Genomic DNA, 24,073 nt, shown 5'->3' on the forward strand with positions numbered 1-24,073 from the left:
AGAAATCTTAAATAGCTCAGAACTTCAACTGATAGGACATTTTGTTTCTAATATTTTTTTTTACTATAGCATCAAATAACAATGATTGAGGCCACCAGAAGAGCAAGAACCAGAACTTTGCATCTCCCTCGACACCCTAAGGGGTAAAAGTGGAAGTAAAGTAGAATATTTTTTACTATATTTTGTTTTGGTTTTTGATTGCTGCTATACTAGGAAAAAATGTAACTCTTTAGATATATTGTTTTATTTATATTATAAAATATAAGCAATACATTATATGATTTGGGTATAATGGTTGACTGGTAATTATTAACACTCAGATGTTTAGATAACTTAAACCTTTAAAGATAAAAAAACTGTTTATGTTGATATTAACTATGATTTCTAAAATGCTAATATTATTAAGGATAAAGTTTCGTATGAGAGCCAGTTTTAGTCTAGTCGTGATTAAGGCACCGCACTAGAAAGTACGAAACCATAAGTTCTAGTCCTGCTTTAGCCATGAAAGCCAGCTGGGTGACTTTGGGCCAGTCACTCTTTCTCAGCCCAACTCATCTCATCTCTTGTTGTGGGAAAAATAGGAGGAAGATATATTGGATACGTTTGCTGCCTTGAGTTATTTGAAAAATAATAAAGGCAGGATACAAATAAATGCATTTTTTTATATCTAGAGCTGAATGTGATATTGATAAACAAGTGCAAACTACATTAAATTATTTTTTACATAATGAAGGTTTCTATCCTAAACTTAATACTAAATTCTCCACTATATTGTTACTTATTGTTGTTCATGCATATTTAAAAAAGAAAAACAAAACAAGAAGTAACAATAATAACAAAAGTTTAAAAAGTTATTTTATTTCTAACTTCTCCCTTCTTGAGCCTCTATCAACTATCTATTAATAAGCATTTAGACATACACCCCTAGAAACCATACTGTGTTTATATTTGTCATGCTATATTATATATTGCACATATGGGAACTAATCTTGCTTGAATTTGGTGAAATTTCTGTTGGAAATTTATGCTGTTAATGTTGCCATTGCTGTATATTCTCCAAGTTTAAGTTTCCAACCAGATATTGTTGGAATTGTATCTTTCTTCCAGTATTGGGCAAAATTTATTGTCATTGCTGTAGGCATGTGTTGCAGTAAATTATGATATTTCTTTTTTATATGGTCTGGAATTATACTTAATAAAAAAGTTGTGATTTTATTTTGAATATAATTTCTGAAATTTTCCACATTGTACTATGTGTAACTTTTCAGTACTTTTGAGTTTTTTTACATGTCCACCACATATGGTAAAATGTTCCTTCTGTTTCATAGCTTTTCCAACATATATTTCTGTATGACTTAATTATCTTGGAGATTGCACCAACTTTTCTTTTAGATTGTAGCTTAGAGAAAATTTTATGGATTTGGTCCATAATTCTTCCAACTGTTGTTTTGTGATTGTTTCTTTAAAATTTTGCATCCATTTTGTTGTAGTTTTTAATTTGTTCTGTCTCTATATTGTACCTAAGCAGGAGTTTGTATATGCATGCTGACAGATGGTTTTGGTTTTATATAACATTTTCAAATTCTGGTATTTTTCTTAATGTCCCTTCTTCATCTTAAGATCAGATTTTATCCTTTCAGCCATTTGTAAATACATCAACCATAGGATATTTTGGCTTTCACTGAATATCTTAGAATGCAGTACTGCAGCTATTTCTGCTGACTGCTGGCTGCTAGCAGTTCAGCAGTTCAAGTGTCAGCGGCTCAAGGTTGACTCAGCCTTCCATCCTTCCAAGGTGGGTAAAATGAGAACCCAGCTTGTTGGGTGCAATATGCTGACTCTGTAAACCGCTTAGAGCGGGCTGTAAAGCACTGTGAAGCAGTATATAAGTCTAAGTGCTATTGCTATCTTGGAAAATGCTGATTAAAGAATAAAAAGCTTCTGAAAATGAATAATGACTATAGGACTACAAATTTCTCAGCCACATAGCCTGTTTCTCCTCTGGATATACATGCCACAATAAGTTAAGAGATAGAGCTATTATTATTAGATATACAACATGGTTTGCAACCTTTAATATAGAAAGGAGGGGTACATAATTCACAACAGAAACAACTAAAATTACTGATCTTTCAATCTCCCAAGAGATTGTGGATAGTCAAAATTTGATTAAGAATTTAGAGGATATCCTCAACAGATAGTTTTCAACTTACAACTGTTCATTCATGATGATCAGGAATTATGATGGTTTTTCGAAAGGGTGCTTTATGACCTGTAAAGCACTTCTAGTCATCACAAAATGTTGCACCATTACTTCTGCAGTCACATGAACACAGTCTGGGTGCTTGATGACCTGTTTGCACTTACGACCAGCTGCCCCATGATCATGTGTGCTCACCATTTTCAATCTTCTCTGCCAGCTTCCCTAGAAAGTCAATGGGGGAGCCAGCAGGGATGGTTACAAGCTGCTGCCACTTGCTGAGAAGACTCCCTCGTATCTCTGGTGGCTTACTGAAAGAGCTACCTGCCAAGTGAAGCTGGAGTTGTTTGGTAGGGTTCAGAAATGGAGTTCAAACCCTAAAGATTTTCACATATAGAGGTGGAGTCCTTTGGCGGGCTCAAATCTCTGTATCTGCATGCTGCTAAGGGAGTTCTCTCTTGTGCATGGTGGGAAGGTGAACTCCTTCAGCAGGCAGTTCTTTCAGCCAGAGCTTGTCATCCAGAAACAAGAGGGAGCCAAAATCCAAGCAGAGGGTGGAGAGGCAGCATGTGCCTCGGATAGGTGGGAGAGGCCATGGCAAACCTGGCACAGGCCGTGCACTAGTGCCTCTCCATTCAGGGGATAAAGATCCTGCTTGGATTTTGGTATGGAGGATTTTCAGCTCCTGAGCAGACTTCCCAGGATTTCCCACTCCTCCTCAGGCACCCTGCACTCCTTACCTGGAACAGCATTCGTTTAATGACCCATGAGATTGCAACCACAAGTGCTGGAACTGCAGCTGTTGAGTGAAGCAGTCACATGGGTATCTTGTGTAATGATCATTTTGCTCAATGACTGAGATTCCGGTCCCAATTGTGTCATAAGTCAAGGACTATCTATATATCTCGTGACTCATCCTTAGACATTATTCCCATATTTTAGCAAAAAATAAATGAAACTGATGGAAATCATGCTGAAGAATTTGCTCTTGTTGATAACCAAAAGGCTGCAAACTCAGCTATAGATTTGTCTTTAAAAATTGTGGAATTTATGGTTTAGGAGGTGGAGAACAAATAAAACACAAGAACAAATAAAAGGGTTTTATCTTTTGATGATGCATCCTTGCCAACCTTATTACTATGATAACAGCAAATAGCCTCCCACTCAATTTCGATATTAGAGCAACAGTAGCACGCTGATAAATGTTAGATATGGAATGGGTGCAGAACTTATCTTAATCATTTGTGCAAAGTGCAAAGGTATTTTATTTACTTTTACTAAATTGTCCAATCAGCCCAGAGTTTTTAATGAGAGGCACAAATGATCAGGCTCAAATTATCCAACTTTGGACATATTATGCAAAGATCTAGCTCTCCAGAGAAAGCTCTATTGCTGTATGAAAACAGGATGGAAAGAAAAGAAAAGAAGAAAAGAAAAGAACAACCAGCAGCAAGGTAAGTGGACTTAGTGCTCAATGCAACATCAACTGAATAAATTGAAGCAAAACAGACATCAAAGTCTGAAATGAATACAACCTTTAACAATAATTGATAACAATGATAAATCAATCATATTTACTTGAATTATATTTATAACAGTATCAACAAAAATGGAAACAAATATTAGAGCTTGATCGTAATTTATGAAGAAAATGAATAAAACTCACCATGCCCTTTCCAGAATCAAAAACGTTATCTACACTGACCATAACAGATGTATCAGGTTTAGAAGAAGAAAGATTCTCCACTATTTGGACATTGGGTTGCAGAAAAGTCAGTTCATTTCTCCTGGACTCAGTGGATAAACAGATCTGATAAGAATAAGGCAAAGTCCCTTCTTCATAATTTGGAGGAAATACGGTACCAGTCTTTGAATGAGAATCGGGAATGAAGCACTGAAAAAAAGTGGCATTCCTTGACCTTTGAAGTTTCATAATAAGGGCCAAAGTTACCGCCACCAAGAACAGAAAGGACACCAAAGTCAAAGTCAGAACCAAGTAAAACTGGAGCTTGGACTGATCCTCTGAGTTATTAGGTTGGGCATTCATTTCAGGAAGAGCCTCCTGGAAGTTCTGAGCAAAGACCAGGTTGAGGCTAGTGGTGGCCGAGAGAGGTGGCTGTCCATTATCCCTCACCATGATGACCAGCCTCTGCTTGATAATGTCTCTCTCAACTAATGCTCGAGCTGTTTGGATCTCTCCCGTTTGGGAGCCAATGATGAAGAGTGAGGGCTCTGTGGCCTGCAGGAGATGAAAAGAGAGCCAGGCGTTGTGTCCAGAGTCAGCATCCACAGCCACGACTTTTGTCACCAAATAACCCGAATCAGCTGAGCGAGGCACCACCTCAAAGAACGATGAACCCTGAGTTGTCTGGGAAGGGTACAGGATCTGGGGAGTATTATCATTCTGATCTAGTACACACACTTTGACCATGGCGCTATTATTGAGAGATGGAGAGCCTCCATCCTGAGCTTGAACTTGCAGCTGGAAGTCTCTGAGCTGCTCATAGTCAAAAGATCGTTGAGCATAGAGAGTTCCAGTCTCAGAGTTAATGGAAACGTAGGAGAGAGGAAGGTTCTTGATGTTGCTGTTAAGCATGGAGTAGGTGATTTGGGCATTATGACCCAGATCTGGGTCAAAGGCCTTAACTTGGAAAATAGATGTTCCGGATGGGTTGTTCTCAGGAATATAAGCGACATAGGAAGGTTCTTCAAATGCTGGAGGGTTATCATTGATATCTGAGATTGGTACTAAGATGGTTTTATCTGTGGAAAGAGGAGGTGTGCCTTGGTCTGTGGCTGTAATTGTTAAGTTATACACCGGTGTTTTTTCTCTGTCAAGGGGGCCATCTATGAGGAGTTTGAAGTAGTTATCTGATGATGAGATCACCTGGAAAGGTACAATTTCCCTTAGGTAACAGGTGACTTCCCCATTAAGTCCAGAATCTTTGTCATTGACTTTGATGAGGGCGATCACTGCTCCAGGCAGAATATCTTCAAGAATGGGGCTGGACAGAGATGTAATAATTACATCTGGAGCATTGTCATTCTCATCAAGAACCTCAATCTCTACATTACAATGTGCCACTAGTCCACCTCCATCACTTGCCCGTATTATCATCACATAGCTTTCTCTGTCTTCAAAATCAATACTTTCCTCAAGTGAAATTGTTCCATCAGTGGGATCCAAATTAAATTTCTGATTCACATTTTCTGGATTTTCCCAGAAAATATAAGATATCTCAGCATTTGACCCTTCATCACTATCAGATGCTTTCACTTGAAGCACAAAAGTTCCTCTTGGTGTATTCTCTTTCAGACTTGTTTTGTAAGTTGCCTGGGAGAAGACTGGTGGATTGTCATTTATATCAATAACATTGACTTCTATGTTAAGAGTCCCCGTTTTCACTGGATGTCCTCCATCTGAAGCTGTAAGAATCAAGTGGTGTGTGTGCTCCTTTTCTCTGTCCAATGGCTTTTGCAAAATTAATTCTGCATATTTGCCACCATCTTTGCTCTCTTGAATTTCTAGTTTGAAATACGAAGTTGAGCTCAAATGATAATCTTGAAGTGAGTTGATTCCAATGTCCTCATCTTCAGCATTTCCCAGAGCAAATCGAGCTCCTGGCAAATGAGACTCACTCAAATTGAGACTGATATTTTTCTTTCGGAAATATGGGGCATTATCATTAATATCTAGGATGAAAACTTTTATGTGGAAAATATTCAAAGGATTATGTGCCACAACTTCTAACTGCAGGATACAAATAGGTGAGTTTTCACAAATTCTTTCCCGATCTATTCTGTCATTCACATATAGATCACCACTTTTCTCATTCAAAGCAAAATATTGCTTTTCTGAAGAGACAGCAAGTTTGCGTTTTTGTAAATGTTCAATATCCAGCTCTAAATCTTTAGCAAGATTCCCCACAAAGGAATTTTTTTCTGTTTCCTCTGAAAGTGAGTACTGAACCTGCTCAGATACCACCCAGTTGACCAAATCCCAGAATATGAACAGAAAAAGTACTTGCCTCAAATTGAATTTCTGTATTCCCTTTATGTAGCTTGCTTCCATTACTGTCATTGCCTTCCTTGTTTGTTTTTTCTTCTTAGAGTTATAGCTTCCAATTTCACACTCTTTAGCAATAATATTGGAGAAAAAAATGGTCTTAATGAGTTGATTCATGAGGGAAAATATTCTTTCCGGAACACCTTTTAGAATAAAGCTTTCTGCTGCATCTGTTTTCTAGTCAGTTGAAATGCAACTGCCGGATACAGCTACAGAAGAATCAAGGGCTAATCCAAGGCTGATATTGTCCTATAGTGACACTCTGAGTCTATACTGTGAACTGCATTTCCTGATAAAGCTTTATTTTAATTCCATGGGGTTTTTTGTTACAAAAAACATAGAATATTATTATCTGAAATGGTTAAGGGTTTCCTGCCTGAGCAGGGAGTTGGACTAGAAGACCTCCAACATGCCTTCCAACTCTGTTATTCTGTTATTCTATTCTGTTATTCTGTTAAGCTGTAACTAATTTAATGATTTTTCAGTGGCATTGCAACATCAATTGCTGAACAAATGGTATACGTTTTTTGACATTGTTTTAATTTTCTGACCAATGGTACTGGGGTTCCTAATTCTTTTTCACCAAATGAAACAGTCATGATCTGGGTTTCACCTCCTTAATACTTAAAGGCTAGAAGATGGGAGGAGCATCAAGACATTCAGAAAGCCCACAAATGAAACAATCAGCAGTTGGGATCTAGATTACTGTATAAGCAAATAAACAATCTATATGACTATAAATTCATAATTCTTACTAATAAATCTACATCTACTATTTAAGCCCAATAATAAGTTCCGCTTATTTATTTCTTATTCAGTTTCTGTAGCATTTGTGCTCCAGAAACTTTTGTACATTATGTAAGTTAGAAAGTGCATATACTGAATTTCAGCACTCATCTTAAACTTACGTTCTTTGAAATAAATCCTCCTGACTTAATTGAAGTCATTGCAAAGTAATTAGTTCTTTGTACTTCAAACAAGCTTTTGCTGACCAAATTCCATGGAAAATATCTTCCTAACAAATTTGTTTTTAAGCAGACAAGCAAAAATGTTAAACTAAATATTTTATGCAAGCAGAAAAAATTGTAATCTATTTCTTTAAAAAGTATAGTTGCTTTCTTTTGAACTAGTACAGACACATCCAGAAATACACTAGGTATCAGTGAGAGGAAACTGAGCAAACTGAGACATTCTGCTGGCCAGGAAATAAGGAGATAATACTGTTGTTTATCCAAGTTCTGATTGATCAGTTAATTAAGTAGGAAGTCAGTGAGAGGGAAGAGAATAAAAGCAAAATGCACGTGTACAAAAATTCAGTCTGCCAATTTCTACACAATTCTCAAAGTAGTGACTGCCTCTAACTGAAGGGCTCTGGAGAAGCTCTTTTCTATTGTCAGTATAACAATGTTACTTACAGTAGGTAGAATAGAATAGAGCTGGAAGGGACCTTGGAGGAGCAGGATAACCTATACCATCTCAGACAAGTGACTGTCTAGCCTCTTCTTAAAAATCTCCAGTGATGGAGCACCCACGATTTCTGGTTAATTGTCTTCACTGTCAGGAAGTTTCTCCTTAATTCCAGGTTGCTTCTCTCTTTGATCAGTTTCCAACCATTGTTTCTTGTCCTGCCTTCTGGTGCTTTGGTGAATAACATGATGCCCTCTTCTTTGTGGCAGCCCCTCAAATACTGAAATATTGCTATCATGTCTCCCTTATTTCTTCTTTTCTTTAGACTAGCCAAATCCAAGTCCTGCAGCGGTTCTTCGTATGTTTTAGTCTCCAGGCCGTTGATCATCTTAGTTGCTCTTCTCTGAATTTTTTCCAGACTCTCAATATCTTTTTTATGATACGGTGACCAAAATTGGCTGCAGTATTCCAGGTGTGGTCTTACTAGGGTTTTATAAAGAGGTACTAATACTTCATGTGTTCTTTATTCCATGCCTCTGTTTATACAACCCAGGATTGTATTAGCATTTTTTGGCTGCTGCTGCACACTGCTGGCTCATAGTCAAGTGGTCATCCACTAGGACTCCAAAGTCCCTCTTACAGTTACTGTTTTTAAGCCAGATCTCGCCTAATCTGTACTTGTACCTTTGATTTTTCCTGCCTAAATGTAAGACTTTGCTTTTCTCCATATTGAAACTCATTTTGTTGGATAGGGCCCATTGTTCAAGTTTGTCAAGATCTTTTTGGATCCTGAGTTTGTCTTCTGGGGTGTTGGCTACTCCTGTCAGTTTGGTGTCATCTGCAAATTTGATGAGTTCCCTTTCATTTCCCTCATTTAAGTCATTTATATAGATATTGAAGAGTACTGGGCCTAAGACGGAATCTTGTGTTACCCCACTGCTTCCTTAATGTGTCCATACTCTTCCTCACATGGACTAATTTGATGTAGACACAAAAGTAGTTACAATGTCCTTTGTTGGGGGTATGGTAAGGCAGTAGTACATAAATGCACTTATTTATTCCAATAGATTAAACCCTAGGTTCCAGTAGGTTAAACCCATACTTTTCCAAATTTTTTGAAAATAGTCTCAGTTGTGTTTCAGATCAATCCATATCATTATTTTAATGGCTTGCAAACATTCTGAATTTCTCTGAGTCAAGAAAGTAATGGAATTTTAGGCTGAGTGCACTGAGACTATCTATAACATGGCCATCATCTATAAATCATATACATTCACTGCTGATATGATTACATACTGTACAGGAATACCTTTACATTAAAATGGCCAGTGTCTGGAAACATAATTTCTCCTGTGTTGTGCTAAGTAACAACATAACTTAAAACATTGAGGTGATATAGGAGATGGTCTTTTCTTTACATACATAATTCCCAAACTGTGGGCAGTGGTGTTTCAACACACTACAGTAAACCTACAGCAATGTCATGGGATATTTTAATTTTTTTGCAGGAAATATATTTGTTAGATATTCCTTTTAGCCTAGAGGCAATGCAATAAAATTATAGAGAACCAATAAAATTTGGGAACCATTATTTTTATGGTGTTTTTTCTACAATAATCTTTAGAATAATCATAATTTTCCTGAAATTCTCCTCATGATTTATCACTCAGAGTTAATAAGAAGCAGGTTTGAGCCATATTACAATCTGGACCTCATACAAACAACATGAGACAGCTAAAGATACAGTATATTACCAAGAAAATATTCAATAGGGAGAAAATGAATGTAATGCAGTTAGACATCTGAAAGAAAACATTCCTGTCACCAAGAAACCTAACATTAATCTAAAGTGGAAGAAATTAAGTTATGCTTTTTCTTTCCTCTGTTCTATTATATCACTAGAAAATTAAAAGATAAATTGAAAGGGAGAAGAATGAAATGTTTAAAAATGTTATGTCTATATCTTTCTGATACAGTTTTCATATAAAAGATAAAAATGTATTAAAAAAATCTAATACATTTCTAAAAACACAGTATTTTCATATCAATGCTCCTATGTGTAATAATATAAATCAATTCCTCAGAAATTTCATATTACCAATATAATAGAAAATGGTAAACAAATAAATTTTTAAAAGGAATACAAAATCAGACATTTAGAATACCAAGTATTAAACTTCATTAGAGAGAAGAGACTGAAGGGAAATCACTGTTGAGATAAATAAGGGCTTATAGGATCAACACAACACACCATTAATCTGAAATATTAAACTCACCTTAACTAAGATTTGCTCATCATTCTTCAAGTTTAAATCTCCATAGGCTAGGATAGGGTCACTTGCCCCACAGGTTAGAGGTTGATTGGTCAGAGTATTTGAACAGTTTTCCTCATGAAAATTGCAGTGGCTTTTTCTAGAATCTCTGGTGAGTGAAATAGTGTGGCAGTACGACTGAAGAAAGGCTCGGACTCCATCCATCCCAACAAATTGTGACACTGGGACACCACTAAAATGTATACTTCCTGACTCTAACAATTTCGAATTCCTCCACCTGTACAATCTGATGGCCAATAAGACAAGGAGGAAAGTAAAAAACAAGCAGGAGACAAACGCCACTGCAATCACCAGATAAAATGTGAGGTCTGACTGAGGATCTACAGGAGCTGAAATGTTGCTCAGATCTGAGAGAATTTCAGGGATGTTGTCAGCCAGAACCACCGTGAGAGTGACTGAGGCAGAGAGAGGCGCCTGCCCGTTGTCCTTCACTAAAACCACCAGGATTTGCTTCAGGGCATCTTTCTCCAGAAAAAGCCGAGCAGTCCTGATCTCACCAGTGTGCAGTCCCACAGTGAAGAGCCCTGGTTCTGTTGCTCTGATCAGCTGGTAGGAGAGCCAGGCGTTCTGGCCAGAGTCTGCATCTACTGCCACTACTTTAGTGACCAGGTAACCTGGCTCAGAAGAGCGAGGGGCCAGCTCTATCCCAGTGGAGCCATCAGCGGGAGGGGAGGGGTGCAGGATCTCTGGCACATTGTCATTCTGGTCCAGGATGAAGAGAGTCACCGAGACATTAGAGCTGAGCGATGGGGATCCTCCATCCTGAGCCTTGACCTGGAACTGAATCTCTTGAATCTCCTCATAGTCCAAGGAGCTTAGGGCATAGACGGTCCCTGTCTCAGAATTAATGGACAGGTAGGAGGAGAGGGGCAAGTCCCTCATTTGGCTCTCAGTGATGGAGTAAGTTATTCTGGCATTTTCTTCCCAGTCTGGGTCACTTGCTTTGAGGGAAAAGGCTGAGGTTCCTTTTGGGTTATTTTCTAGAAGGTAGGAGGTATATTTTGATTCCAGAAACTGTGGAGGATTGTCATTTGTGTCCAACACCTGGAGTGAAATAACCACAGATGTAGAGAGTGGTGGTGCCCCATCATCCACCGCTGTAACAGTAATAGAGTAAGTTGGCAATTGTTCCCTGTCAAGGGCTTTCTCTGTCTCTAAACTGTAGAAACTCTCCATTGTTTTCTTGAGCCGAAAAGGGAGGTTGCTGGGAATTGAGCATTTAACCTCTCCGTCGTCTCCTGAATCTCTGTCTCGGGCATTTAAAATGGCAATGACGGTCCCGGCTGGAGAGTTCTCAGGCACCGAGTTGATCACAAAGGTGATGGCTAACTCAGGTGCATTATCATTTAAGTCTGTAACCAAAATCACAACCTTTGACCTATCACTCAGCCCACCCCCATCCATGGCTTGCACTTCAAATTCATACGTTGACGATGTTTCAAAATCAAGGCTCCCCACAAGGATAATTTCCCCTGAAGTCGTATTTAACAGAAACATGTTTTGATTGTTCTTGTTTATTTCCTCAAAATAATATTTTACTTCTCCATTGGTTCCTTCATCCATATCAAAAGCTGTTACTGTAGTTATTGTGGATCCTTTGGGCAGGTTCTCTTTGAGTTTCACTTCATAGATTGGTTGGCTGAAAACTGGTACATTATCATTTGCATCTAGAACAATGATATGAATCTGTACTATGCCAGACCTAATGGGATCGCCACCATCAAAAGCTGTAAGGATCAGATCATAAACTGACTGCTCTTCCCTGTCCAGTGATTTTTCCAATACTAGTTTAATAGATCTGGTGTCAGTTTCGCTTCTTTGCATCTCCAGAGAAAAATGGTTACTGGCTGTGAGTTCATAGTTTTGCACAGAATTTATCCCCAGGTCTGGATCTTGAGCTTTTGGTAAAAGAAATTGTTCTTTTAATGCTGACATCTCACTGATTTTCATTGTCCATTCCTTTGAGGGAAATTGAGGAGCATTGTCATTTATATCTGTGATTTCTACTTCAATTCCATAAAGTTTTAGTTTACTTTCAATAAGGATCTGGAATTTTATTATGCATTTTTCTGTCTCTTTGCATATTTTCTCTCTGTCTATTAATTGGGAAATTTCTAAATGCCCACGGTTGACATTCAGAAGAAAATATTGAATTGTACCTGCATTAATGACAACACGAAGTCCATGATCTAAAAGTTGTTTCCCATCCATTCCCAGGTCCTTTGCAATGTTTCCTACAAAAGTACCTTTTGGCATCTCTTCAGGAATGGAATAATGGATCTGCCCAGAAACTGCTTCCCAAACAATCATCACAATAAAGTATTGCAGAATTCTCTGTCCATAATTCCATAATCTCTTAGTTTTCTTCATTGTTTTGCTACAATATAAATAGCATCCACTCAGGATTAAAAGCTCTTTTGATAGTACTTACTGACTGCTGAGGTTCTCTTGTGCTGTTCAGGTTCCAGTTGAAAATATATTGTATCCAGGTTTGGAAGCAAAATGTGCTTCTGTTTCACGGTAGCCTGGTCTCTGTAGTCGTGTGCTTTAATGTATTGACAAAACTGGAGTGGCTCATTCTTACGTTTTCGTTCCTCGGTGGTAAATAGTGACACCCAGAGGCTCAATCCAAAACTGCAGAATATCCTTGATCATAGAAATGATATACAGTATTTGCCATCATTTGTTTTAAAAAAATCTATTCTGTTTTTTTTTATTTTTAAAACTAACACAAACAGGACAGTTACAGTTCACAAGAAAACAAATACATTTTAAAAGAAACAGTAAAACAGTTTAAAACTAGCAACAATGCATACAATGGCTAATCAAATTCAGGGAGGAATAATGCCCACAAGGAGAAAAAAAAAGTGCCCTCATCCCATAGCAATTAAGAAACTATTACAAGATTTTTCATGCCAAAGAAAAGACAAGTGCTAAGATAAAATTTTGACCATGGGAAAACCATAAGCTTGTGCTGAGATAGTAACAATCAGTCATTTTGCATGGGAAGACCTTTCTATGGTTTCAGCTAGTGCAGAATGCTGTGTTGGTTATTTTTTTTTAATGGATGTGGTCAATGCTTTATTGCACCCAGTCTTGGTGATCTGCACCTATTTTGTAGTATTGGTGTAGACGTACAACCAAAGTCTCCCAAGAACTAAGTTCAAGCCCTACGACTGCATGTACATGTCTGACTTGTTTTCTTGGCAATAATGCAGAAGGGGTTTCTTCTTCCAGCAACTCATCTTGCCAGGTTAAGGTACAGCCTTGGGATTTCCTGATAATCTGAAACCCTAAATAATATCTGCTCAAATATTTATTGAAATGTATTTCTAGTTATCTATTGGCCTGAGATTAGTGGTGATAACAGTAGCAATAAAAATGATGTAATAATAGTAATAGCAATGGTAACACGGAGTAAAAACAATCACGGGGTGAACCCTGGTATTGGGTGATCCAGGTGTTGTAAAATTTTACAATACTAAGATCCCTCCCCACAAATTACAAAAAGATTTTACTGGAGTTCTTACTGGGCAAGAAATAGCTGTACTCCTTATCTGGAATAATTAAATTTACATCTCTGTACCAAATGAAACAATAAAAATAAAATGTAACTAAGATGTAATTTGGGTCACCAGGACCAGATGTTTACTCTTCGAAGGTTCTGGACTCGTGCAGGAGCCCGTCCTCAGGGAACTGGTTGGACCAAATTGGATCTTGCAACATTATCCGAAGACATGTATATTCACCTTCATTTTTAAAATGTAACTATTTAATTGCAAATAAGAAAAAAAGAAAAATCCAATATTGTAAAGTTTAAATCATTTTGGGGCTTCCTTATCTTTTCCTAACTTCTGAAATCTATGTTTAATTTTGAAGACAAGCACTTTATTCATCAAAGTCAGGAAAAAACAGGAAAGGGATGGTTCCTTAAATCAGCTTCACTTAAAACTTGGTTTCTTGTTTCTGAGCTGCTTGACAAGGAGTATCTAGTATCAGATCTTCATAACTCCGGGAGTGGAGCTATTTCCGAAAGTTGATTGCCTCCTGATGGTTAAGGCCACTTCTCCACATTATCTATGGTATTATATATATATTTATACCATACTTGCTTAACCACCGATTGCTTAGTGACTGATGATGCAGTGGACCTCCCCAGACCTACCTGTGCTCCAATTTTGAAGTTCTGATGGCCACATACACAAACACACCTGTGATCATGTGAATGCATTTTGAGTGCTTTGCAACAGGATCGCATTTATAGCTGTTTGCCACATCCTGTGGTCACATGACCACAATTTGGGGGGGAGGGAGGGTTTGTCTGTCTCCAGTGCTTACTTCCTGCTTCTGGCAAAAGAAAATGTACCATTGAGTATAAGAATTCATTTAATGATATAGTGTTCACTTAATGACTGCAGCATTTGCTTAACAACCATGGCATTCACTTAATTACTGCTGTAAAATTAAGTACGGTCAAGAGATGACCTCCACTTAATGACTTCCACAACTTATAGCCGTAATTCAATTTTAGTTTCAAATTGAGAACTACCAGTACGATGAATCATAGGATTCCAGCAGTTTACAACAATAAACAAACATAAAACCCTCATAATCCCCCATAACAGAAATTAAATTAAATGAAATCAAATTAAAATTCAGTTCAAAAAGATTGAATCACACATAGACTAAAAGAACTGAATAATTGTTTAAGTTAATCTTGGTGTCCTAGTAGACTATCACCTAAGTATGAAGTAGCAATGTTCTGCAGCAGCCAAACAAGCCAATGCAGTCCTAGGCTGCATCAACAGAGGAATAGTGTCAAGATCACAAGAGTTGATAGTACTATTCTATACTGCACTAGTGAGGCCACATTTGGAATACTGCATCCAATTCTGGTCGCCATGATACAAAAAAAATAATTCTGGCTGCCATGATACCAAAAAGATGCTGAGAAAGAGGGCAGAGAAGAGTAACAAAGATGAATGGTTAAGGGAACTATGTATGTATAGCGTAATGAAGAGAAGGATTAGGGGTGACATGATAGCTGCCTTCCAGTACTTAAGGTGCTGTCACAGAGAACAGGGGGTTGATTTATTTTCCAAAGTTCTTGAGGTTAGGACAAAAAGCAATGGGTGGAAGCTCATTAAAAAATGATCCAATCTGGAATTAAGGAGAAATTTTCTTTCAGTTAGAACAATTAATCTATGGAAAGGCTTGCATCCAGAAGCAGTAGGTGCTCCATCACTGGAGGTTTTTAAGAAGAGATTGGACAATCATTTGTCCAGAACAGTATAGGTATAGATTCTCCTTCTTGAGCAGGGGTTTATACTAGATTTTCAAGGTCCCTTCCAATTCTGTTATTCTGTAATCTAGATCCCCGAGAAGGCATAATAAGAATGATGGTTAAGTATTTGGAGGGATCCATGCTCTTAAATCAGGTATAGTTCCTTTTACCTCCTTATCTTTCCTGTAATTTTTAGATCTCTGGTTAGACGGCCTGCGGGCATGAGGACAAACTTCAATTATATTTTCTTTTGGACTCAGAGGTGAGTTGCTCTATTTATGCCATTAGAAGACCTTCCCTATCTGCTTCATATAGATGTTAAATAAAAGGGGAAAGAATCTTGAGTCCCATGGCACCTCATGATGGAAAGCCCTGGAGCTTGGGGAAGGGGGATGTACAACTTTGCTTCAAATCTGGTGATAACAGATCAACTCCTCTGATCCAGCACCGTGACACCTCTCAGGGGACTTTCAGAAACCAAGAAGGGCAGAAATATAGACTGCAAGTGGATGGAACTGATGTCACCACAAAACCTGTCCCTTCCACAAGACTAATGGGCTCAAACATATCCTGCAAGATGATGACTCAGTCACTTTTATAGGACATGCCAGATAGTATCTTTCAGAGCAAACCTGAGTGGTTTTATCCTCCAGATGTCTAACAAATTCTTCATGATTCAACAACCATTCTTCTACCCTGTTCTTCCCTAAAAGGGCATGTGATCACTTTAAACAAAGCAGTCAGATGGCCAACTTGTAAGGTCCTGCCTCAGCTAGTTCTCCCAAGAAAGCAGAACTCTTGAAACTGGCATCATTTCAAAAGGAACTTTATATTGAGAGACAGTGAAAGCGGAGAAAGCAAGCAGTTAAGTGCTGCAGTGCTGTCTGAGGTTTGGCCATCTCCCCTCTCTTCTCAGGTGGAGATCACCTCCACGCTCTGCCTGATCGGTACTGGTTCCGCACCTGATCGATCTCTGCCTCTTCAGCAAGGATGCACCAGTTGTGGAGGCGATCTTGGGCTCCTCTGGTGATGCAGGCATGGTATAGGTTGTTATTCAGTCCGTCCTTGAAGCAACTCACCAAGATATCTTTCAGTCAGCTGAGGCGGCAGGCTAAGTCCCAGAACTCCTCAATGTATTTGGCTACTGGGCACCAGCCCTGTCTCACCATTTTGATGCAGTCTCTGGCTTGCCAATCAGCCAGGGGGTTCTCGAACCTCCATCTCAGCGCCGTCATAAACTGGTTGAAATTCCAGAGCTCCAGAGAGTTGGCATTGTGGAGGGTCACCATCCAGTGGGCTGTGGCTCCCTCCAGGGCTAGGGTGACTATTCTCATCCAAGCCCCCTCAATGGGGATGTCTCACTCATATTATTGCATATATATGTGAGGATGTGAGCGAGGAAAAATTCCTGTTGCTGAAGGTCTCTGTCGAATTTGACGCCTGGGGGGGCACCTTTTATTCCTGCGGAGGGGTTGTCCCGCATGGGCCCTGCAAGTGTTTGTGCCTCCCTTCAGGGAGGGCTGGCTGACATGGTGATCACCCTCTTGGCCAATTCGGTGGCACTCGCAGCTTTCTCTGGAAGGCGGAATCCCCCCTCTCGCAGGTCTCCTCCTTGTGCTTCTTGCTCTCCCTTTTTAGGTGGGCTACGGCCCCTCGTGTTTTCAGGCTTTGGAATGCTTCTATCAAGAAGCGCATGGCTTGCTTTATGAGGTGATCAGCATGGTCCAATTCTTCATCTGATTCACCTTCATCATAGAGCACTTCCATTTCGCACTTCCAGCCATGTCATCAGCTACCATGGGTGAGGGTGACTTCCTTGGCTCTTCCTTCCCAATCCTCCTTCTTCACCACGCCAACAGACTATCTCGGCTTCTCAGGATCTTCCAGGGCAGCAACTTCCTCCGTCCACTCACTGGAGTTGGTGTATGACTGAGTTTTTGTAGAGGTCTCTCCCCAGCATTCAGCTCTCTGTGCTCACTGTCTAGGTTGGTCATCGTTTGCTGGGTCCCCATGGTAGGGGCTGGTGCCACTCCAGATTGACCACTTTGCAGATCTTGCCTAATGTAAGGTCCTGCCTCAGCTAGTTCTCCCAAGAAAGGAGAACTCTTGAAACTGGCATCATTTCAAAATGAACTTTTATTGAGAAATAGTGAAAGCAGAGAAAGCAGGCAGGATCTGAAGCTTCCCACGTGAAAACGTTATGTTAACTCCCATTGTTCAAAACCCCTCCCAACTGCCCTGTCCATAGGGAACCAGTCGAGAGGTGCAAAGGTATTGTGAGAACTCCGGACAGAGGATGCAATAAGGAGATGTTCCCAGGTGTCTTCCCAGGCATTGCATCCTTGGTGAGGCAAGGCAGATGGCCCCAGGCTCTTCCCTCCCCCTCCCCAGGAAGGTACATCAAAGCAAGGAGAAACAAAATAAACAAAGCAAAGCTAAGTACATCACAAAGCTCCAAAGGTCCCTTCTCACATCAGAATGGCAGCGTCCCGACAGGGATCTATAGGGACCTGACACAACTATTCAAGAATAGATTTTCCATAGCAGAAGACACAATTTGCTAGATGTTCCTATTACCCTTATTTATTGCCACTATGATCAATGGATTTTCTAACTCATTATCAGATATATATGACTACAATAAACACATATGCACACTGAAAAGAACCTATAGTATCTTGAATAATTTCAGACAGCCACACAGTTTCAATTTATAAAAATTCAACTCATTTTGTAAAAAATCAGCTGAGTATGATCTTGGTTGTCTACAGCTTAGTAGAGGGTAGATTGTAATAATCAAAGGAAACTGATGCAAAATCATTTTACACCATAAATTGTGTAAAGTCATCACTTTGGAATATTATCCCTTTATCCCAGCTGGTGCATGGTTTGCCATCAACTTGTGTGACTTGTACCTCAGCTTAACAGCAGTAGAGGTTACTTATTTTTTTATCTTGCAAGATTAATAAAGGTATGTATCTACCACCATTACTGCAACTATTGCTACTATTAGAAGGCAAATATGTGACACCAGAATTCCCAACCAATACATGTTTACTGAGCTTAAAGTCACACTAGTCCACACTTGGAATATTGCATCCAGTTTTGGCCACCACAATCTAAAAAAGATGTTGAAACTATAGAAAGAGTGCAGAGAAGATCAACAAAGATGATTAGGGGGCTGGAGGCTAAAACATATGAAGAATGATTGCAGGAATTGGGTCTGTCTCGTTTAATGAAAAGAAAGAGTAGAGGTGACATGATAGCAGTGTTCCAATATTTGAGGAGCTGCCACAAAGAAGAGGGGATCAACCTATTTTCCAAAGCACCAGAAGGCAAGACAAGAAACAATGGATGGAAACTAAACAAAGAGAAAAGCAACCTAGAATTAAAGAGGAATTTCCTGACACTGAGAACAATTAACCAGTGGAACGGCTTGCCTCCAGAAACTGTGGTGGCTTCATCACTAGAGGTTTTTAAGAAGAGATTGGACAACAATTTGCCTGAAATGGTATTGGAACTCCTACTTGAGCAGGGGATTGGATTAGAAGATCTCCAAGGTCCCTCCAACCCTGTTATTTTGTTATTCTAAAAAGATACAATTGAAAGTGTTTAAGACAAGGGTATTCAGTATTCATGTTTCATTCTACGTTTCTCTTGCAAGAATACTGCAGGGACTTGTCCAGACCATTTCCAAGAAGCAGACATGATGGGGGGGGGGGAGGAATATACTAGTAGTCCTTAATTATTTATGACCACAATTGATCCTAAATTTCCTTTGCTTAGCAAGGCAGTTGTTAAATGAGTTTTGCCCCATTTTATGATCTTTTTTGCCAGTTATGAAACAAATCACTGCAGTTGTTAATGACTCATCCTGTCATTAAATGAATGGCTTCCCCATTGTCTTTGTGTCAATGCTGCAAATACTGTATATTCTTGCTTTGACAATATACAGAACTGTCTGGTATTTTTATAGTTAAATCAGGCAACAGTGAAAGGGGAGGAGAATAAGGAAAGCCCGGGAAAAAGAAACCGGAAGTAAATCACATCTTCCAAGTTAATTGGAAGATGTGAACCATGACCCCAAAATAGGGGCAGGAAAAATGCCTGGAATGTATGTGCAACAGAAAAGAATCTCAGATCTAAGCATTTCCACCATGCCGTACTGACATCTCTGTAACCTTAATAAATGCTTTTAGGAAAAATATGCCTGAAAGTCCTTTTAAGTGTTTCGTTAATCAGACACATGACATCATGCTTAGATCTCAACTCCTTTTAAAACGACCTGGGGTCCCGAACTCTATCCACTGCCTCTAGGCTTGAGAGGAGCTGGTAAAGATTCAGGGAAGATCTCATCATGGAGAAAGAAAGATTGCCTGAGGCAAGCCCCCTGGCTGCAACAGTTTCCCCAGGGGGGGAAGCAACAGCCAGCAAGCCGGGGGAGAGAGGAATCTGGCAGATTTCCCAGCTGAGAGCAAAGACTTTAAAAGCAGGCTGATAAAAAGAGGGCTCCCCAAAGAACATTCCAAGTTAGGGAAAAGGTTTATTTGTCAACTAAATATCTACGCCTCAAGTTGCCCAGCAAGAAATTGGGACCAAAGTTCTTGGGGCCTTTCCCCATAATAAGGATCATCAACCCAGTCACAGTAGAACTAAAACTCCCTAAACTTTTAGGGAAAATTCACCCAGTTTTCCATTGTAGCTTGTTGAAGCCTTATCGGGGCTCCACTTTAAGACCTCCCCCGAAGAAGGCACCTGGGCCCCTCGTAGTTGCGGGACAGACCCACTATGAAGTAAAACGTATTCTTGATTCTAGAATTTTTAAAGGGAAATTGCAGTACCTAATACAATGGAAGGGATACCCGTTATCTGAAGCCACCTGGGTGAAATCCAGTGAAGTAAAGGCTAATAGATTGGTCAAAAGGTTTCATGTGAAACACCCCAACAAACCGAAAGATAACCCTTAACATATGCTTTGGTTTGCTTTACAGGATCTGTCCTTTTTTGTAAGGGGGGCCGGATGTCAATGCTGCAAATACTGTATATTCTTGCTTTGACAATATGCAGAACTGTCTGGTATTTTTATAGCTAAATCAGGCAACAGTGAAAGGGGAGGAGAATAAGGAAAGCCCGGGAAAAAGAAACCGGAAGTAAATCACATCTTCCAAGTTAATTGGAAGATGTGAACCATGACCCCAAAATAGGGGTGGGAAAAATGCCTGGAATGTATGTGCAACGGAAAAGAATCTCAGATCTAAGCATTTCTACCATGCTGTACTGACATCTCTGTAACCTTAATAAATGCTTTTAGGAAAAATATGCCTGAAAGTCCTTTTAAGTGTTTTGTTAATCAGACACATGACACTTTGCTTGTCAGAAACCAGCTGGGAAGGTTACAAATGGTGATCATGTGACCCCAGGACAGTGCAACTGTCATAAATATATGCCAGTTGCCAAGCGCCCAAATTTTGATTACGTGACCATGGGGATACTGCAATGGTCAAAAGTGTGAAAAGCGGTCTTAAGTCACTTTTTCCAGTGTGGTTGTAACTTCAAATGGTCACTAAATGAATGGTTACAAATCGAGGACTATCTGTATTGCTACACCTGGAAATAGGATAATTGGGGTTGCACTGTCAAGTACATTAAAATCAGATTCAGATTCAGGGAGTTTTCAGCAACTTTTTTGTTTGCTACAAACCAACGAAAATAAATGAAGCTTTATCACGTGTGAATGTTGACAGATCTGAGAAAAATAATGAGCTGTCCAACCTTGATACAATTAAGAACCTAATGAACTTTAGTGCCCAATTAAACTCTGTACCACATGGCTGCCAAATCCAAGAGAAATCACCACCCCATAACTGTTCTACTCCCATCGATATTTTACCTCATTCCTCATTTATCTCAAACTTTGAAGGCCTTCTGGTGCTTCCCTTTTACATCCTATACCCTCTTCAAGTTAACCAAAATCTGAGAAGTTTCACACAGACCTGCTGCTTAATTTTTTGGGAGATATCTTTTAAAAATGGTTTGGCTGCTAACATATACAATTGATGTAAAGAGCTAATTCCCTGAGATGTTCTTGTATAGTAAAATGAGATACACAGCACAGTCCTGTTCTAGGCAAAGATTTGTGCAGTTGATTTCGATGGAACATGGTTATATTTAAGAAACTGTGCATCATTGGACCTGCTGAAAATTCAGTATAATATTTCTCCAGGTTATAGAATGGATGATATGATGCTTACAATAATAGCAAAATCAATAATATTTTATGTAGCAGAGAAAATGCACGTACATTAAAATAAATAAGTGCATATAAGAACAAAAAAAATCAAGATGATTTAAAACAATTACCTTACCTGAATTACTATTAGATCATCATTATTTAAATTTAAATCTTCACCAGTTACATTTGGATCCTTTGCACCATAATCTTCTTTAATACACAGAGTATCTGAATCATTTGCTTTGGAAATATTAAAGTGATTTCCCTTGGCATCTGCAGTCAGAGAAACCTCCTGGCAGTAAGAATGAAGAAATGCTCGGACTCCATTGATGCCTACAAATTGTGAGGCAGGTACACCACTGAAATTTATTCTCCCAGAATTCATCTGTGAATTTCTCCATCTATACACTCTAATTGCCAGTAGCACAAGGAGGAAGGTAAAGAATAAGCAGGAGACAAACGCCACGGCAGTCACTAAGTAGAAAGTGAGGTCTGACTGAGGATCTACAGGAGCTGAGATGTTGCTCAGATCTGAGAGAATTTCAGGGATGTTGTCAGCCAGAACCACCGTGAGAGTGACCGAGGCAGAGAGAGGCGCCTGCCCATTGTCCTTCACTAAAACCACCAGGATTTGCTTCAGGGCATCTTTCTCCAGAAAAAGCCGAGCAGTCCTGATCTCACCAGTGTGCAGTCCCACGGTGAAGAGCCCTGGTTCTGTTGCTCTGATCAGCTGGTAGGAGAGCCAGGCGTTCTGGCCAGAGTCTGCATCTACTGCCACTACTTTAGTGACCAGGTAACCTGGCTCAGAAGAGCGAGGGGCCAGCTCTATCCCAGTGGAGCCATCAGCGGGAGGGGAGGGGTGCAGGATCTCTGGCACATTGTCATTCTGGTCCAAGATGTAAATAATAACAGAAACACTTGAGCTGAGTGATGGGGATCCTCCATCCTGAGCCTTAACTTGGAACTGAATCTTCTTAAAATTTTCATAATCAAATGAGGTTAATGCATAAATAGCTCCTGTCTCAGAATTAATGGAGAGGTAAGAGGAGAGAAATGATTCAGCTGTCTGGTTTCCAGTGATAGAATATCTTATTACTGCATTCCTTTTCCAGTCTGGATCATTCGCTTTTAAGGAACATATAAAAGCACCCATTTGGTTATTCTCTACAACATAAAAAGGATAAATTGATTTCTGAAACAATGGAGGGTTGTCATTTGTGTCTAGGATGTGTAGTTCAATCACTGTGTTTGTTGAGAGAGAAGGCATTCCATGGTCAGTAACTATTATGGTTATATTAAAGGCTGATATCTGTTCTCTGTCAAGGGCGTTATCTGTCATCAAACTATAAAACTCATCAGAGGACTTCTTTAATTGGAAAGGGAAGTTGTCTGGAATGGAGACTGTGATTTCTCCATTGACTCCAGAATCTCTGTCTCGTACATTTAAAATTGCAATAACAGTTCCAGGTGGTGCACTTTCAAGTACGGAATTGGTGACAAAAGTAATTGCTAGTTCAGGTGTATTATCATTCAAATCTGTAATGAAAATAACAACCTTTGATCTATCAGTAAATCCTCCCCAATCTTTGGCCTGTACTTCAAATTCATAGAAAGTAGATTCTTCATAATCAAGATTCCCAATGAGTGTAATTTCACCCGTTGTGGAATTAAGGTGAAATATGGGAACATCCAGTTTTGTAGTCTTTTTCAGGGAATATTTCACCTCTCCATTAAGCCCTTCATCAAGATCAGTGGCATGTACAATAGCAATAATAGATCCTTTAGGAATATTCTCTTTGACATTCACTTCATAGATTGGTTGGCTGAAAACTGGTGCGTTGTCATTTGCATCTAAAACAATAACTTTGATTTCTGCAGTGCCTGTTTGGATAGGATCTCCTCCATCACTAGCTGTAAGGATTAGATTGTAAACAGCTTGTTCCTCTCTGTCTAGAATTTTTTCCAGTATCAGTTCAGTATGTCTGAAACCATTTTTTCCTATTTGTGTATCCAGAGAAAAATGGCTGCTGCCTCTGAGTTGATAGCTCTGTATAGAATTTATTCCCAGATCTGGATCTTGAGCTTCAGAAAGAGGGACCCGGAATCCAGGTATAGATGCCTCACTGATTTCCAACTCTTGTTCCCATAGAGGGAAATGAGGAACATTGTCATTTATGTCAGTAATTTCCACCTCAACTGCATAAAGCTTTAATTTACTTTCAAGAAGAATCTGGAATTTCAATATACACTTCTCTACCTGTCCACATATTTCTTCCCGGTCAATTCTCTCAGATGTTTCTAAATGACCACTGTTGACATTGAAAGCAAAATATTGGATCATACCTACATTGGGAATAATGCGGAGTCCATTTTCTGAAATCTTCATCCCCTCCATTTCCAGGTCCTTTGCAATATTTCCCACAAAGGAGCCTTTGTGCATCTCCTCAGGAATCGAGTAATGAATCTGCCCAGAAACCATCTTGCAAGCAAACATAATAGCAAAGTATTGCAGGATCCTCCTTTTACAGCTGCAGGTTTGTGTGCCTTCCAT

The 24,073-nt window shown here is 39.3% G+C and overlaps 2 protein-coding genes across 2 annotated transcripts; both read right to left on the minus strand.

Moving 5' to 3' along the window:
- Nucleotides 1-333: 333 nt before the first annotated feature.
- LOC107299304 lies at nt 334-24,073 on the minus strand. Its single transcript, XM_015828669.1, has 5 exons — nt 21,651-24,073; nt 9,950-12,383; nt 8,970-9,033; nt 3,867-6,334; nt 334-339 (listed from the first exon to the last, which is right to left on the minus strand). Exons 1-5 carry the CDS (start codon nt 24,071-24,073, stop codon nt 334-336), a joined length of 7,395 nt encoding a protein of 2,464 aa, XP_015684155.1.
- Nucleotides 9,899-12,379, minus strand: LOC114923618 (protocadherin gamma-A6-like). Its single transcript, XM_029286802.1, has one exon. It carries the CDS (start codon nt 12,374-12,376, stop codon nt 9,911-9,913), a length of 2,466 nt encoding a protein of 821 aa, XP_029142635.1. The 5' UTR covers nt 12,377-12,379; the 3' UTR covers nt 9,899-9,910.

Source organism: Protobothrops mucrosquamatus, unplaced genomic scaffold, assembly GCF_001527695.2.
Source record: "Protobothrops mucrosquamatus isolate PMUCROS unplaced genomic scaffold, P.Mucros_1.0 scaffold_226, whole genome shotgun sequence".
Taxonomy (NCBI): domain Eukaryota; kingdom Metazoa; phylum Chordata; class Lepidosauria; order Squamata; family Viperidae; genus Protobothrops; species Protobothrops mucrosquamatus.

Bases quoted from the DNA above. Each gene is read 5' to 3' on its own strand.
- LOC114923618 (XM_029286802.1), bottom strand. From the start codon at position 12,376: ATGAAGAAAACTAAGAGATTATGGAATTATGGACAGAGAATTCTGCAA.
- LOC107299304 (XM_015828669.1), bottom strand. From the start codon at position 24,073: ATGGAAGGCACACAAACCTGCAGCTGTAAAAGGAGGATCCTGCAATAC. The intron at 12,384-21,650 runs GTAATTGTTTTA...TTTATATTGTAG, and splicing joins CTAATAGTAATTCAGGTAAG to CAAAACAATGAAGAAAACTA. The intron at 9,034-9,949 runs GTGAGTTTAATA...GTTGTTACTTAG, and splicing joins ATGAGCAAATCTTAGTTAAG to CACAACACAGGAGAAATTAT.